Source organism: Borostomias antarcticus (assembly GCF_949987555.1).
Source record: "Borostomias antarcticus genome assembly, chromosome: 20".
Lineage (NCBI taxonomy): Eukaryota > Metazoa > Chordata > Actinopteri > Stomiiformes > Stomiidae > Borostomias > Borostomias antarcticus.
In genome coordinates, this window is record NC_140253.1 from 1852384 (window position 1) to 1866533 (window position 14150).

The window sequence follows — 14150 nt, forward strand, 5'->3', positions numbered from 1 at the left end:
CGGAGTCGCATTTTATATTCTTTTCTTTTAATGTTTGCTACACTTGTGCTCCACACCGGATCATGTGGTGCACCAGCAACGCGCTACACGCGGAACAGCCAAACGCGCCCACAATTAACACGTTTCTTCATTCTTCAGTTAATATAGGCTGCTTTCGTTTCTCACCGAAGTGAAGACGGTCTTCGCACAATGCAAGCCTTTTCTCCGAGGTGGCTTGACTTTCTGCCCCTCAACTTTTATATAAAAAGCACCCCTTGCGCTTAAATAGTAGGCCTACATATTCACACCATCTAACGGTCCGTTTTCGTTTGGCGACGCTCTTCTCCAGGCCTGTCACCCGGCCCTCCACGGGGGACATGTTAGTTAGCCTACAACGTAGAAATGCTTTAAAACAATAAGTAATGAAGGATAGCCTATATGGAGGGAAAGTAATCTCATCGCCCCCTAGTGGTAGCGTTCCTAATGCCGAGAGAATGAATGGGATTTCTCATAGACACGTCTTTTGAAAAATTATATCTTGGTCGACACCGAAAAGTTAGTAGAATGCCTTAAACGGCAAATACTTGTAGACAAACATTATTGATTCTGGTGATCATAGTTGATTTTCAATGACTTTGACTGGAGGAATGGCGTAATTTCGAAAAATTGAAAATTCTCACAGTTAGTATGTTATTACTGTAAAGAAACTCACAAGTTTTTGTTTTGATAACTTCACCGAAATGGCTTCGTAGTAATTATTAGAAAATCCGGTCTATGGAAGTTTACATTGAAACTCCTCTCCGATAGGAACAAATCCGCTAGGGGGCGCATGTTCTCACTTTCCCTCCCTATATCGTGGCATACGACGGCTCTTAACCAATCATGTGCTCGTTCTATGATTATGACGCTATAATCTACATGTTCAGATGCCGGCTTGCCAAATTGGATAGGGATATCCTATAGTCAACAGTGACATTTTAAGAGAAATTAATTATTTTCTTTACGAATCCTTCTTTCACAGAGGGCTACATAATACATATCTCGGTCTGTAGCCCTCCTCATATCACCACAACCAGGCGTTTATTTTGTAAAAAAAGAAGAAAAAATCTACCCATTAATAAAATGTCCACTGTTCAAAAACCACTCAGTGCTCCAGGCATTTAATAAACCAGTCAGTTCATCAAACCTCCTCTCATAGTCGGTTGGGCCAGTTCCACCTCACCCCGCATGGACAGAGACAGAGGCCCAGATGGGTTCTTTACCTTTTGTGAAGGTAGTTTATTTCAATGGGTCATTTAAAACAATGCGTACACGTAGCCTACTATCACATACTCGCACACTATAGACACGGCAGTGAAAAGGGTTGTCGTACTCATTCGACTTGGGCTGCATCTGAATGGTTGTTCCATCCCGTCCTCATTCCTGTCTCCCTCACCTTGTCCTCCCATTGGAGGAGAAGATCAGGGGTCCCTCCCCTCACACCCTCTCTTCCAATGGCCTTCGAGAGGAAGTAAGGAGAGGAGTCTTATGACCCGTTCTAACACTCTAAAATACTTCCTTCCGTCCTTGATGTAGGCTGATCTCAGACCTGACATGACGGGTGAAAGCAGCTATTAACAGTCCTGCCATGTCAGAGAACTGATTCCTCAAGGAAGGAAGAGCTGTTTAGAGAACGAGGAAGAAGAATTGAGGAGACGTTTGAGATACCATCAGTCAGGCTGGTTTTACCCAGGGTGACTACAACGTGCAACACTATCATCATCATCATCATCATCATCGTACAACCAAAGAGAATGATGAAATAGGGAAAGATTTGTTCTGGATGTCCAGTGTAGGCTACAGTAGACCGGTACATCCAGAGCCATACTGATGAGTATATCTATACAGAGTTAAATAAATACGTCGACGAGAATTACAGTTGAAAAGGCTCCTATCATACAGTAACTCTAACATCACAAATCGAAATTTAAAAAAAACGCCCCATCCGCCGCCGCTATGCCTTCCTCGAGGAAATCACAGATCTAACAAAGGTGGGACGGGCCAAAGCATGGCACGTCTCGGTACAGCTTACACCCATCCAGTCGTGTCAGAGATCAATGCCTGGAGGAAGGGAGGGAGGAACGGGGGCATGTCTTCAGCTCAAACAGGGTCAAAGTTCGGGGGGGGGGGGGGTACTTATATCAACTCAAGCAGCATTCAACTCTACTCAAAGGACAAGCCGTTGGCCTCCATCCCAGACTCTGTTGCTGGTAGATGGTGTGTGTGTGTGTGTGTGTGTGTGTGCGCGTGTGTGTGTGTGTGACTAGAGGCAGTGTTCATGGAGGAGGAGGCATCACCAGACATGATCACCCAGCCTCAAACAGGAACAGGAAGTGAAGGAGAGCACGAGGATGTGATGGTGTCCTGGTAGCGTTTCCCTGTGCGTGAGCGTGGTTCTGTGTGTTGTTCCTCCAGTCGCAGGTGACACGTCTCACCCCCCCGGCGTTGCCTTGAGTGCTGCTCTGAGAAACGGCTCCTACATCACAAAATGTCCGTCTTTCCTACGGTGTTGAAAGAGCGATCTGATCAGCTTAACCAGCATCATGACTCTCCGTCTGCAGGATAAAAACTCATTCACTTTGTGGAACATACAAGCCAGTATGTCCCGTGTCCTTTTAAACACAGTGTACAGTACTTCGAAACATTAAAAAAAGAAACGTTTAACGTAAAGTATTGCACATTAAGAAAAAAAGTATAGTGCCTTAGTTGTAAACATGGTGGAATGATCTTTGTTCACATTTTTGTTCTGGTGGGGGTCGTTCACACACTAATTGGTGAGGTTTTCCCTGTAGGAGCAGGCCATAGATCAGTTTGGTGTGGTTCCCTCTGATAGTTAGGGGATAGTACAGCTGACCCTAGACCAGGGCTGTGGGACTGGTTCACAGGGTTAACAGTTGTGCTCTGATTAAAACAAAACAAGTCAAAATTAAGTCCGATTGGCCCTGTACAAGATCAATAATAAATTAAAACTCCCGCGGTCTCAAACTGTTTACTCCCAAGTTCAAAGGGCCTCCTTGTCAAGGAAACGAGCACCACTCATCTTGACTGGCCCTCTCACCAACTGCCATTTGCAGTCCGGCAGTGAACTAGGCAGCTTGGGTCCTTGCTGTTTTTTCTCCTCAGGCGGAGGAAGAGGCGGCCTCGTCAGAGTCGGGGTCCCTGCCGTAGTCGCAGCCCGAGGACGAGCGGCTGCTCAGGCCGGCCACGCCCGACTCCAGGTCGCTGCAGGCCGAGAGGTCGTCCGGGTCGTGACCTTTGACCTTGCCGGGCGGCCCCAGGGGTGAGGTCGTCGACCCCCGGTGGCAGGTGGGATCAGGTGACGGGGAGGCGGGGCCGCGGTCCTGAGAAGGGGTGGTGACTGGTTGTTGCAATGAAGGAGGAGGAGGAGGAGGAGGGCGTTCTTCAGGCGCTCTGCTCCTCTTCCTCTGAGGCACGCCCCCCTCCTTCCTGCTCCCCTCCTCCCTCCTCGCCTCCTCTGTCCTCTCCTCCTCCGTCCTCTCCTCCTCTGTCCTCTCCTCCTCCGTCCTCCTGCCCGTCAGGACTGCTATCCTCTGGAAGGAGAGCAGGACAGGTGTCAGTGGCTGGGTGAGCATGACCTATAACGACTGCCATGTTGAATTTGAAGCAGCTACTGATGCAGTAGAACACCTCCTCCTTGAGACAAATGATTCACTCAGTCAAAATGGAGCACACTACCTAGTCCTGTTTATTTTTAGTTTTTTTACTCGCTCTTGTGTTTTATTCGTTGTTATTAAAATGCCCAAACTGTCTGGCTTAACATCTACTGGGCTGCGTTCTGAATCGCGTACTTCCATACTATATAGTACGCCAAAACAGGATGTAGTATGTCCCAATACATAGTATGCCACATGCAGTATGGCAAAAATACCAGGATGTCCTACTACATCCGGTTGTATTTTGCAGTGTGCGGATGTTTTCAACAAGGTAGTTTGTCCAAAGTGGATGCATACTGCCTGCAAAATACATACTTTCCAGGGGCCGCTGTGGTACGTACTGGTAGTAAAAAGTAGAAGTACTGTATACGATTCAGAACGCAGCCCTTGTCTCAAGGAGAAGCGTTCTCATTGGAGCGTTCTGAGAAGGGGGCGTGTCTTGTGTCTGTGGTATGCCTTGTCTGGAGCACGGGTGGGCGGTCCCTCGAGGTACCTCCTGGTGATTGGTCAGCTCCCGCTCCAGCTGCTGAGACTCCTCCCTCATGGCCGCCAGGTATTGGCCGGGGGACTGGCGGGGCGGGGCCGCCGGCTTCTCCAAACGGTTGTACATCCCTTTCCACATCCTGTCAGGTGGGGTGGGGTGGGGGGGGAGGGGGGGGAGGGGGAGAGATCGAGATTGCGGCTTTCGGTTCGGAGTAGTCCTAAACCGATGGTCCGACGCGCTAGAATCAGGTAGTGAGAGATGGTGCCTTTTTAAGTTTGCGGGGGGGTGCAGTGACTCACTTGAAGCAGTAGGGGGTGGTGTTGGGCCGGAGCAGGCCCTGTGTCTGGCTGTGGTCGGCCCTGTAGAGGGGGTTGCTGTACGCTGCCCGGTCCTGCCACAGCTGCCTCCACACCGAGTGGCTCCGCTCATGAAGCCTGGCAGAGAACACGGCTATACAATACATCTATAGACTCTACATCTATAGACTCTACATCCATACAATACATCTATAGACTCTACATCTATACAATACATCTATAGACTCTACATCTATACAATACATCTATAGACTCTACATCTATACAATACATCTATAGATTCTACAGATATACAATACATCTATAGACTCTACATCTATACAATACATCTATAGACTCTACATCTATACAATACATCTATAGACTCTACATCTATACAATACATCTATAGATTCTACAGATATACAATACATCTATAGACTCTACATCTATACAATACATCTATAGATTCTACAGATATACAATACATCTATAGACTCTACATCTATACAATACATCTATAGACTCTACATCTATACAATACATTTATAGACTCTACATCTATACAATACATCTATAGACTCTACATCTTACATCTATAGACTCTACATCTATACAATACATCTATAGACTCTACATCTATACAATACATCTATAGATTCTACAGATATACAATACATCTATAGACTCTACATCTATACAATACATCTATAGACTCTACATCTATACAATACATCTATAGATTCTACAGATATACAATACATCTATAGATTCTACAGATATACAATACATCTATAGACTCTACATCTATACAATACATCTATAGACTCTACATCTATACAATACATTTATAGACTCTACATCTATACAATACATCTATAGACTCTACATCTTACATCTATAGACTCTACATCTATACAATACATCTATAGATTCTACAGATATACAATACATCTATAGACTCTACATCTTACATCTATAGACTCTACATCTATACAATACATCTATAGATTCTACAGATATACAATACATCTATAGACTCTACATCTATACAATACATCTATAGACTCTACATCTATACAATACATTTATAGACTCTACATCTATATAATACATCTATAGACTCTACATCTTACATCTATAGACTCTACATCTATACAATACATCTATAGATTCTACAGATATACAATACATCTATAGACTCTACATCTATACAATACATCTATAGATTCTACAGATATACAATACATCTATAGACTACATCCTCAGCTCCTCTCTGTGACCCCCCCCCCCCTCTATCCTCAGCTCCTGCCCCCTCACCTCATGTCCCTCCTCTCCTTGGGGCAGTTGGCCAGGAAGCTCCCGTACTGGCAGGAGTAGACGTGGGCGTGGACCTGGAGCAGGAAGTGCTCGTTGAACTCGAAGGCGCAGGGGAACTGCTCCGACAGCTGCCACACGCACTCCAGGAACTGGTCCATGACCGGGGACACCTCCCGGGGGTCACCATCCAGGTGGCTGTACCTGGGGGGTCGGGGGGGGGGGGTCAGTCTCTAAACGCTTCCATCAACTACTGAGACGGAGGACTTTCATTCAGATCTCGTCGCTTAAAGTGGGCGGAAACAATTTGAGAGAAATCGATTTTTTTAAAAATAAATAAAATAAAACGGCACCAATCAAAAGCCTTTAGGGTGTGGCTTTGTTGGAGTTTTCAACCAACGAATGTCGTCTTATATCAGATACCAAATGTCTGGTATCACAAGAAGAGGTCCTTATTGGATGTATCTGGGAAGGGGGGGGGGGTTCTATTTTAAAATGGCCGCTTCATCATCATCATCACGAAACAGAAGTGTTGGAGGCGGAGAGAGCCTGGTTTCATATCACACGTTGAGATACCACACCGGGAGGAGAATGTCAGGTGTGCTCTTGCACGTGAGCTTCCACTACCCTGTCCATCATCGCCATCCTTCCCAGAAAAATACGAAATAAACCATTTGCTCCGCCAAGGCTACGGTCCGAGCGCATCACGCGTCGTCACGCAGGGCGAGCGCGCTTTCTTTAGCGTGTCCGCCGCACGCCGACGTACACGCGACACACGGAGAGGCGTGTATGACGCGTGTTTACACGGCACGGAGATCACGCAGGCTGTGGTTTTTGGACGATGGCTAACAACGTTGTTGGATAAGGAGAGACGCGCGCAGACAGGAGGGGAGTCACAGACCTGTGGGAGAACTTGTGTCCGAAGGAGACCCAGTCCTTCTCAATCAGAACCTGGGACACAGGGAGAGGACAGGGGTCAGCTGGGGACAAGGTGTGTGTGTGTGTGTGTGTGTGTGTGTGTGTGTGTGTGTGTGTGTGTGTGTGTGTGTGTGTGTTTGTGCGGATATATATGTATTCATGGTGGCCTTGTAGTAAAGTGTACGTGTGTGTGTTCTTACCATGGTAGCCCTGTAGTAGTGTGTGTGTGTGTGTGTGTGTAGAGAGTGTGTAGAGTATGTGTATGTTACCATGAGACAAAAAGGCTAAAGAGCAGTGTGCTCATCCAACCTTAGTAGGCCAGGAGCTGGATCTGAGAGGAGAGGAGAGATCCACACACACATCTCCTGCTTCACTTTACTGAAAATATCGCAACGTTTCGACCCTCAGGTCTTCACCCTTGATGGTGCGGTAGTGGAGTCTGTGTGTGTGTGTGTGTGTGTGTGTGTGTTCTCACCATGAGGCCCTTGATGGTGCGGTAGTGGAGACTGTGTGTGTGTGTGTGTGTGTGTGTGTGTGTGTGTGTGTGTGTGTTCTCACCATGAGGCCCTTGATGGAGCGGTAGTAGGGGTCCAGCAGGATGCTGGCTACTGAGCAGGCCTGAGCAGTTCTGTCCCAGCCGTCCGAACAGTGGACCAACACACTGACCCCCTCCTCTGCCACCGCCTACACACACACACGCACACACACACGCACACACACACACGCACACACACACGCACACACACACACACACACACGCACACACACACACACATCATGTACACGCACACACAGACAAAGAAAACATATTAGTGTGTGTGTGTGTGTGTGTACTGTATGTGTGTCATTGTGTGTGTGTCACTAGGTAGAGCATGTGGGCCTCTCTAGTGTGTGTGTGTGTGTGTGTGTGTGTGTCTCACCCTGGAGATGAAGACTCCCGCGTCCAGCACAGCCTTGATGTGTCTGAGCCAGCCAGAGCTCTCCAGACCCCACAGGAAGTCCCCCACCGAGGGGGTCCGCACCTCCCCCACTGAGGAGACCACCAGGGTCAGTACACACACACTCACTCTCACACACACACATGCACGCGCGCACACTCACACACGCGCACACACACACACACACACACACACACACACACACACACACACACACACACACTCTCTCTCTCACTATCAAACATCACTGATTAGAACAGAAACACACACAGACACTCTCTTACCCCCCCCCACACACCCACACCCACACACACCCACACACCCCCACACACCCCCACACACCCACACCCACACACACCCACACACGCGCGTCATGTGGTACCGTCTATGATCTTCTGCTGGCTGTTCCTCATGACGTGGATGTTGTCGATGGGCAGGAAGTGCAGCTTGATGTTGGTGTAGTGATCCTCGTTCTCATAGCCCTTACCTGCCGCTCGGTTCGCCATGGCGTTCAGCTGCACACACACACACACAGGTACGTAGTACGTAGGTCAACATAAGGTGGGGGCTAGGCCGTGTGTGTGTGTTTGTCAGTGTGTGAGGTTGGTATATCCATGTGGGATGGAGTGAGTGTGTGTGTGTATGAGTGTGTGTGTGTGAGGTTGGTACTGCATGTGTCTATGTGGTTTAAGTGTGTGTGCATGTGTGTGCGTGTATGCAGGGCCGGCTCTAGACTTTTGGAGGCCCTGGGCATAATTTTCTGCGGAGGCCCCATTTAATATAACCCCTACCCACCTTCAAGCAATAGAGAAGACGCCATCATCCCATCATCACGTGGGATTAGGCCATCAGCAACAGCAATGACGCACTTCATTAGAACATTTGGTTGGGGCCAATCAGATCAATCTATTGCTGGGGGAGTGGTTTTATAATCACTGGTACGTGCTTTATCCACCGAGAACCTGAACACTTTTCATATCCACCGAGAACCTGAACACGTTTCATATCCACCGAGAACCTGAACACGTTTCATATCCACCGAGAACCTGAACACGTTTCATATCCACCGAGAACCTGAACACTTTTCATATCCACCGAGAACCTGAACGCGTTTCATATCCACCGAGAACCTGAACACGTTTCATATCCACCGAGAACCTGAACACGTTTCATATCCACCGAGAACCTGAACACTTTTCATATCCACCCAGAACCTGAACACTTTTCATAGAGTTAATAACAAACATAGTTTTGCCAGGCTGGAGGCCCTAGGCATTTGCCTACTGTACCTATAGGAGACACCAGCCCTGTGTGTGTGTGTTTAGTACTGTATGTGTGTATGTGGTATGAGTGTGTGTGTGCGTGTGTGTGGCCAGGATTCTCTTGTAAAAGAGATTTTAATCTCAATGAGTCTTTAACCTGGTAAATAAAGGTATAATAATAAAAAGTGTGTGTGTGTGACTGTGAGTGTACATGGTGTGAGTGTGCGTGTGCATGTGGTATAAGTGTAAGTGTGTAAATGTGTGATAGAGTGTGTGTATGTGTGTGTGTATGTATGTGTGTGCGTGTATCTGTGTGTGTGTGTGAGAGAGCAGTTGTTATGTATGTACATGTATGTGATATAGGTGTGTATTTGTCAGTGTGTAAGGTTGGTATATCTGCGTGTGTGTGTTTGTGTGTGACGACCTCCAGGTGACCTCTCACCTTTGGCCTGGTGTCGACCACGTAGATGAAGTCACTCCCGGGGTTGGACTTCATGACCGCCTGCAGCATCTGCTCGTCGTCCTGGCAACGCCCGCTGAAGCCCGACAGCGGCTGGCTGCACCGACAGATGGCAGCCTGGGAGGTAGGAGGGGGTCAAAGGTGAGAGGTCAAACACTGACCTACTGATACCGTTAACAGCGCTCTCAACATTGTGTGTTTTGTTATTGATCAGGGAGGCGTCACTCTGCTGCAGGGAGCCAGGAAACACCAGGTCATCTCTCTCTCTCTCTCTCTCTCTCTCTCTCCCTCCCTCCCTCTCTCCCTTGCTCTCTCTCTCTCTCTCTCTCCCTCGCTCTCTCTCCCTCTCTCTCTCTCTCTCTCCCTCGCTCTCTCTCTCTCTCTCTCTCTCTCTCTCCCTCCCTCTCTCCCTCGCTCTCTCTCCCTCGCTCTCTCTCCCCCTCTCTCTCTCCCTCTCTCTCTCTCTCTCTCTCTCTCTCCCCCCCTCTCCCTCTCTCTCTCCCTCTCTCCCTCTCTCTCTCTCTGGCTGTGAGGTCACCCCCAGCACAGACGTTATCAGGCTCTCCGTCGACCGGCTCACGCCCGGGTCACCGTCTCCAGGCGGTCAGGGGCGGGGCCAGGGGGTTTAAGGTGGAGGGGCGGAGCCTCACCAGCGTGTCCTGGTGGAAGTAGGAGAGGGCGGGGAAGCGGCCCCGGCTCCGGAACTTTGAGCTGCCCACCATCACTGAGGGCGTGGCCGACCTGGGCACGAAGAGATCAGCTGGGTACGTATCACACAACTGGGCGGGGGGGAGAGAGAGAGAGAGAGGGAGGGAGGGAGGGAGGGAGGGAGGGAGACAGAGAAGGAGAGCGAGAGAGAGAGAGAGAGAGAGAGAGAGAGAGAGAGAGAGAGAGGAGAGCGAGAGACAGGGAGAGACAGAGAGAGAAGGAGAGGGAGAGAGAGAGAGAGGGAGGGGTGGACCAAGAAAGAGGAAGGACAAGCAGAGGAGAGGAAGAAAAGGAGGGATTAACAGATGTACAGATTAAGGATGGATTAACAGATGTACATGATAAAAAAAACTCAATTAATATAACCTCCTTTTTCTACGCGTGTTCTACCCATGAGAACAGTACTGCTGACTATACTAGACTATACTCTGGTACCTATCAGAACAATACTACACAACGCTGAGTCTACTCAGTACTGTAAGATACTGAGAATGCTGACTCAGTGTTTGATGCGGTGTGCTCTATAGTTGAATTGCCATTAACTGTCTTGCTGTGTTGCTCTCTGATATAGGAACCCATAGGCCATGATTTGCAGTACAGTAATCATTTATTATTTTCATACAGGCAAACAAAGTCCATACTCACTGGGGAAGAAACTCAATATAAACAAACTCAGCACCATAGCGGTCATTTGCCCTCCCGGGGTCAACACCTGACCACAACAAGAAAAGGTCCAAGCCTTTGTACCTGCCTCAGGTAATGACACAGCGCCACGCCATGCCCACATAGTGAATTACACCCATAACCCAGCAGCCCACCTGGCTGCTATACGGACTGAACTCCTGGTCGCGTGCTCACCCTGTATTCGCTGTTGGCCGCCGTGGCAACCCACAGGTTGTTGGGCACGCCCATGCGCCTGTAGTCGGCCAGCAGGTCGAGGAACGCCCAGGACTCCGCCCTCTCCCGCTTGTTCACGTCGGGGTTGAAGGAGAGACAGTAGAGCTCCGCGTACTTCTCTAGAACACACACACACGCGCACACATACACACGCGCACACACACACGCACACATACACACACACACACACACGCGCACACATACACACACGCACACACACACACACACACGCGCACAGACATGCACACACACAGGAGAGCGGAGGAGAGATTGGACAGTTGTCAAGAGACAAGAGGCGCGTTCGATCTGAAAACTGTGTGAGCCGTTTTGCTCCGGCTTCCAGGTCGAACGATACGTTTCCTCAGAAACGGCGCGGAACGGGCTTCGAGGTGGGTTTTCTCTCGTTCGGCGGGCGTGTCAGAGGTATTAACCAATCAGCAGCGACGTGTATGAACTCGCCCCGAGTCAAAGCCATTGGGTTTTCGTGATTGGCCAGCTGGCCCCGGGGCGGAGGATGTGATTGGCCGGATGGCCCGGGGTGGAGGACGTGACTGGTCCTACCTGGCCGGGAGAGGCGTGTGAGCGAGACGTGCAGGTCGACGCAGTCTCTCTCCTGAGGGAGCAGCAGCTGGTACACCAGGAAGTTCTTACAGCGGATCACCAGCTGACTTCCTGCCGGCGTGGCGGGCAGCCTCTCCACACTGGCCACCATGCTGTGCAGCAGCTGATCAACACACAGACAGGAAGTCCCGCCCCCTCAATCGCCTGCCAATGTCTTTGTGTTTCATTTCCTCATTCTACTCTGTAACCTTGTACTGTCACTAGTTTGTGTTTTTTTATACCCTGCCACTGTATTACTGTATTTGTTGATTGTAAGTTCGTACATTATCATGTTGTCTGCACGCTGTCACTGTTTTTGTATTTTTCCGTACTTTGCTACTGTATATGTTGCATGTAAGCAGGGCGCAGTTCTGGGCTGGGCTGCGTTCCGGATCGCATACTTCTACTTCTTACTACCAGTACCTAGCTGCCCTTAGAAAGTACGTACTTTGCAAGCAGTAGGCATCCAATTGGGACATACTACCTTGTCATAACATTGCGCCTTGAAATTTGCCCACATCCGTCGCTGTCCATAACGCAACATTCGTCTACAGCTGTCACGACTCGCACATGTGACGCACATTTCCGCTGCGCACAGGATTGTGGGTCAGAATAACCAGAAAAGCCTGCTGGCTTGCACACTGCAAAATACGACCGGATGTAGTAGGACATCCTGGTATTTTTGCCATACTGCATGTGGCATACTATGTATTGGGACATACTACATCCTGTTTTGGCGTACTATATAGTAGGGTAGTATGCGATTTGGAACTGGCCTCAGTAGGGACTTCCCTGTCTAAATAAAGGCCTCTATCTAATGTTGAGGGAGGGAGGGAGAGAGGGAGGGAAGGAGGGGGGGGGGGAAAGAAGGATCTGAGAAAGTTGAAATGGGCCCCTGGTCTCACTTCCTGCTTACCCACGTCTCCCTGCGTGTCTCGGGGTTGTCCTCCACGAAAATGGTGTGTGTGGCAGAGAGGTAGAGAGTTCCCACCGACGCCTTCCTCGACACGGAGCGGTCCACCAGACGCACGCTCTCCACCTGCAGGAACACACACACGGGGATAGAACCAAGCACAGCAGAACATAGAACACACACACACAGGGATAGAACCAAGCACAGCAGAACATAGAACACACACACGGGGATAGAACCAAGCACAGCAGAACATAGAACACACACAGGGATAGAACCAAGCACAGCAGAACATAGAACACACACAGGGATAGAACCAAGCACAGCCGAACATAGAACACACACAGGGATAGAACCAAGCACAGCAGAACATAGAACACACACAGGGATAGAACCAAGCACAGCAGAACATAGAACACACACAGGGATAGAACCAAGCACAGCCGAACATAGAACACACACAGGGATAGAACCAAGCACAGCAGAACATAGAACACACACAGGGATAGAACCAAGCACAGCAGAACATAGAACACACACAGACAGAAAATGGAACACACACACACGACAAGGAGACCATGATGGAGTTGCCTTCACGTCATATGTCATTACTTCCGATAAGCTCTGTTATCGATTTATTCAGTATAAATCGAGGCGTGAAAGATGGATCGTCAAGGTCATTCGGAAACCGACGATCACGTCCCCCGCTATCAGGGGCCCCGGGGCCTGTACGGGAACATGGCAGCTATCAGGGGCCCCGGGGCCTGTACGGGAACATGGCAGCTATCAGGGGCCCCGGGGCCTGTACGGGAACATGGCAGCTCGCCTATACCACATCACGCATCAGCACTCACTTACTAGAATTATAAACAACAGCCTCCTATCATCTCCTGTGCGCATTTTCTTTATTTTGCAACAGAAATCTCAACGGTTGTTGATCAATGTTTGTAAACATTGTGACCGGGGATGTTTTCTGGCTAGGGGGGGCGACGGGTGCGTGGATGTGGGAGACACCACACCCCTGGCTGCGTGAAGCGAGAAGCGACGGCAATGAATGAGGAACATGTTCTTCTATTCAAAAGATGTCTGCTTGAACCAGGAGAACAGGGCGACGTGCAGAGAGACACAGGGGATCGGGACATACGAACTCACCTTCGGCGTCCGTATGTGCTCCATCCTCCTCCTCCCTCGGAGTCTCCGGTCAAAATGGTGCGCGACGGCGAAATGGGTACCAATGGACGAGTTCTTCTTTGACACTAGACGAATAAGAGCAACGTCCGTGCGTTTGGCGACCGCATCCCGACAGACGCGCACGCACGTCTCTTGTAGCCTACGGTGCTTTTTGGTTTTATGTGTCCGAGATGCAGACCGCCTGGTCTATAGTCGTGAGTCAGGCTTCTTCTCACTTGCCCAGCACCCTCTCCGGTTCAGCGGTACGGGACGACAACAATACGACGGCTCCTATTCGCTGGGATTATGCTGCCCAACGGCGCCTGCGCGCACGTAGTGAATGCGACGTCGCAGAGAGAAAGAGAGGGGGGGGCAGAGAGAGAGAGGGAGGGAGAGATCGTGGTCATCAGAGGCCAAATCCCTCTCAGCTACCGTGTTGATCATAAATACAGCTGGTTGCTACTTCTGCACTGACCTTGGCATTTCCCTACGGTC

General features: G+C 49.5%; 1 protein-coding gene across 1 annotated transcript; it reads right to left on the minus strand.

Annotated features, from left to right (window-relative positions):
• Positions 1-1341: 1341 nt before the first annotated feature.
• On the minus strand, positions 1342-13852 carry LOC311322359 (phosphatidylinositol-3-phosphate phosphatase MTMR7-like). The gene is made up of 14 exons (XM_084454426.1): positions 13638-13852; positions 12489-12611; positions 11534-11696; positions 10934-11091; positions 10018-10146; positions 9350-9484; positions 8028-8160; positions 7628-7737; positions 7266-7391; positions 6691-6740; positions 5793-5993; positions 4476-4610; positions 4111-4315; positions 1342-3569 (listed from the first exon to the last, which is right to left on the minus strand). Exons 1-14 carry the CDS (start codon positions 13659-13661, stop codon positions 3138-3140), a joined length of 2124 nt encoding a protein of 707 aa, XP_084310552.1. The 5' UTR covers positions 13662-13852; the 3' UTR covers positions 1342-3137.
• Positions 13853-14150: the final 298 nt, after the last annotated feature.

Excerpts from the sequence above, each read along its gene's own strand:
- LOC311322359 (XM_084454426.1), bottom strand. The coding sequence starts at position 13,661 with ATGGAGCACATACGGACGCCGAAG. Across the intron at positions 11,697-12,488 it reads AGACACGCAGGGAGACGTGG|CTGCTGCACAGCATGGTGGC; the intron begins GTAAGCAGGAAG and ends TGTGTTGATCAG. Across the intron at positions 6,741-7,265 it reads GCTCCATCAAGGGCCTCATG|GTTCTGATTGAGAAGGACTG; the intron begins GTGAGAACACAC and ends CCTGTGTCCCAG.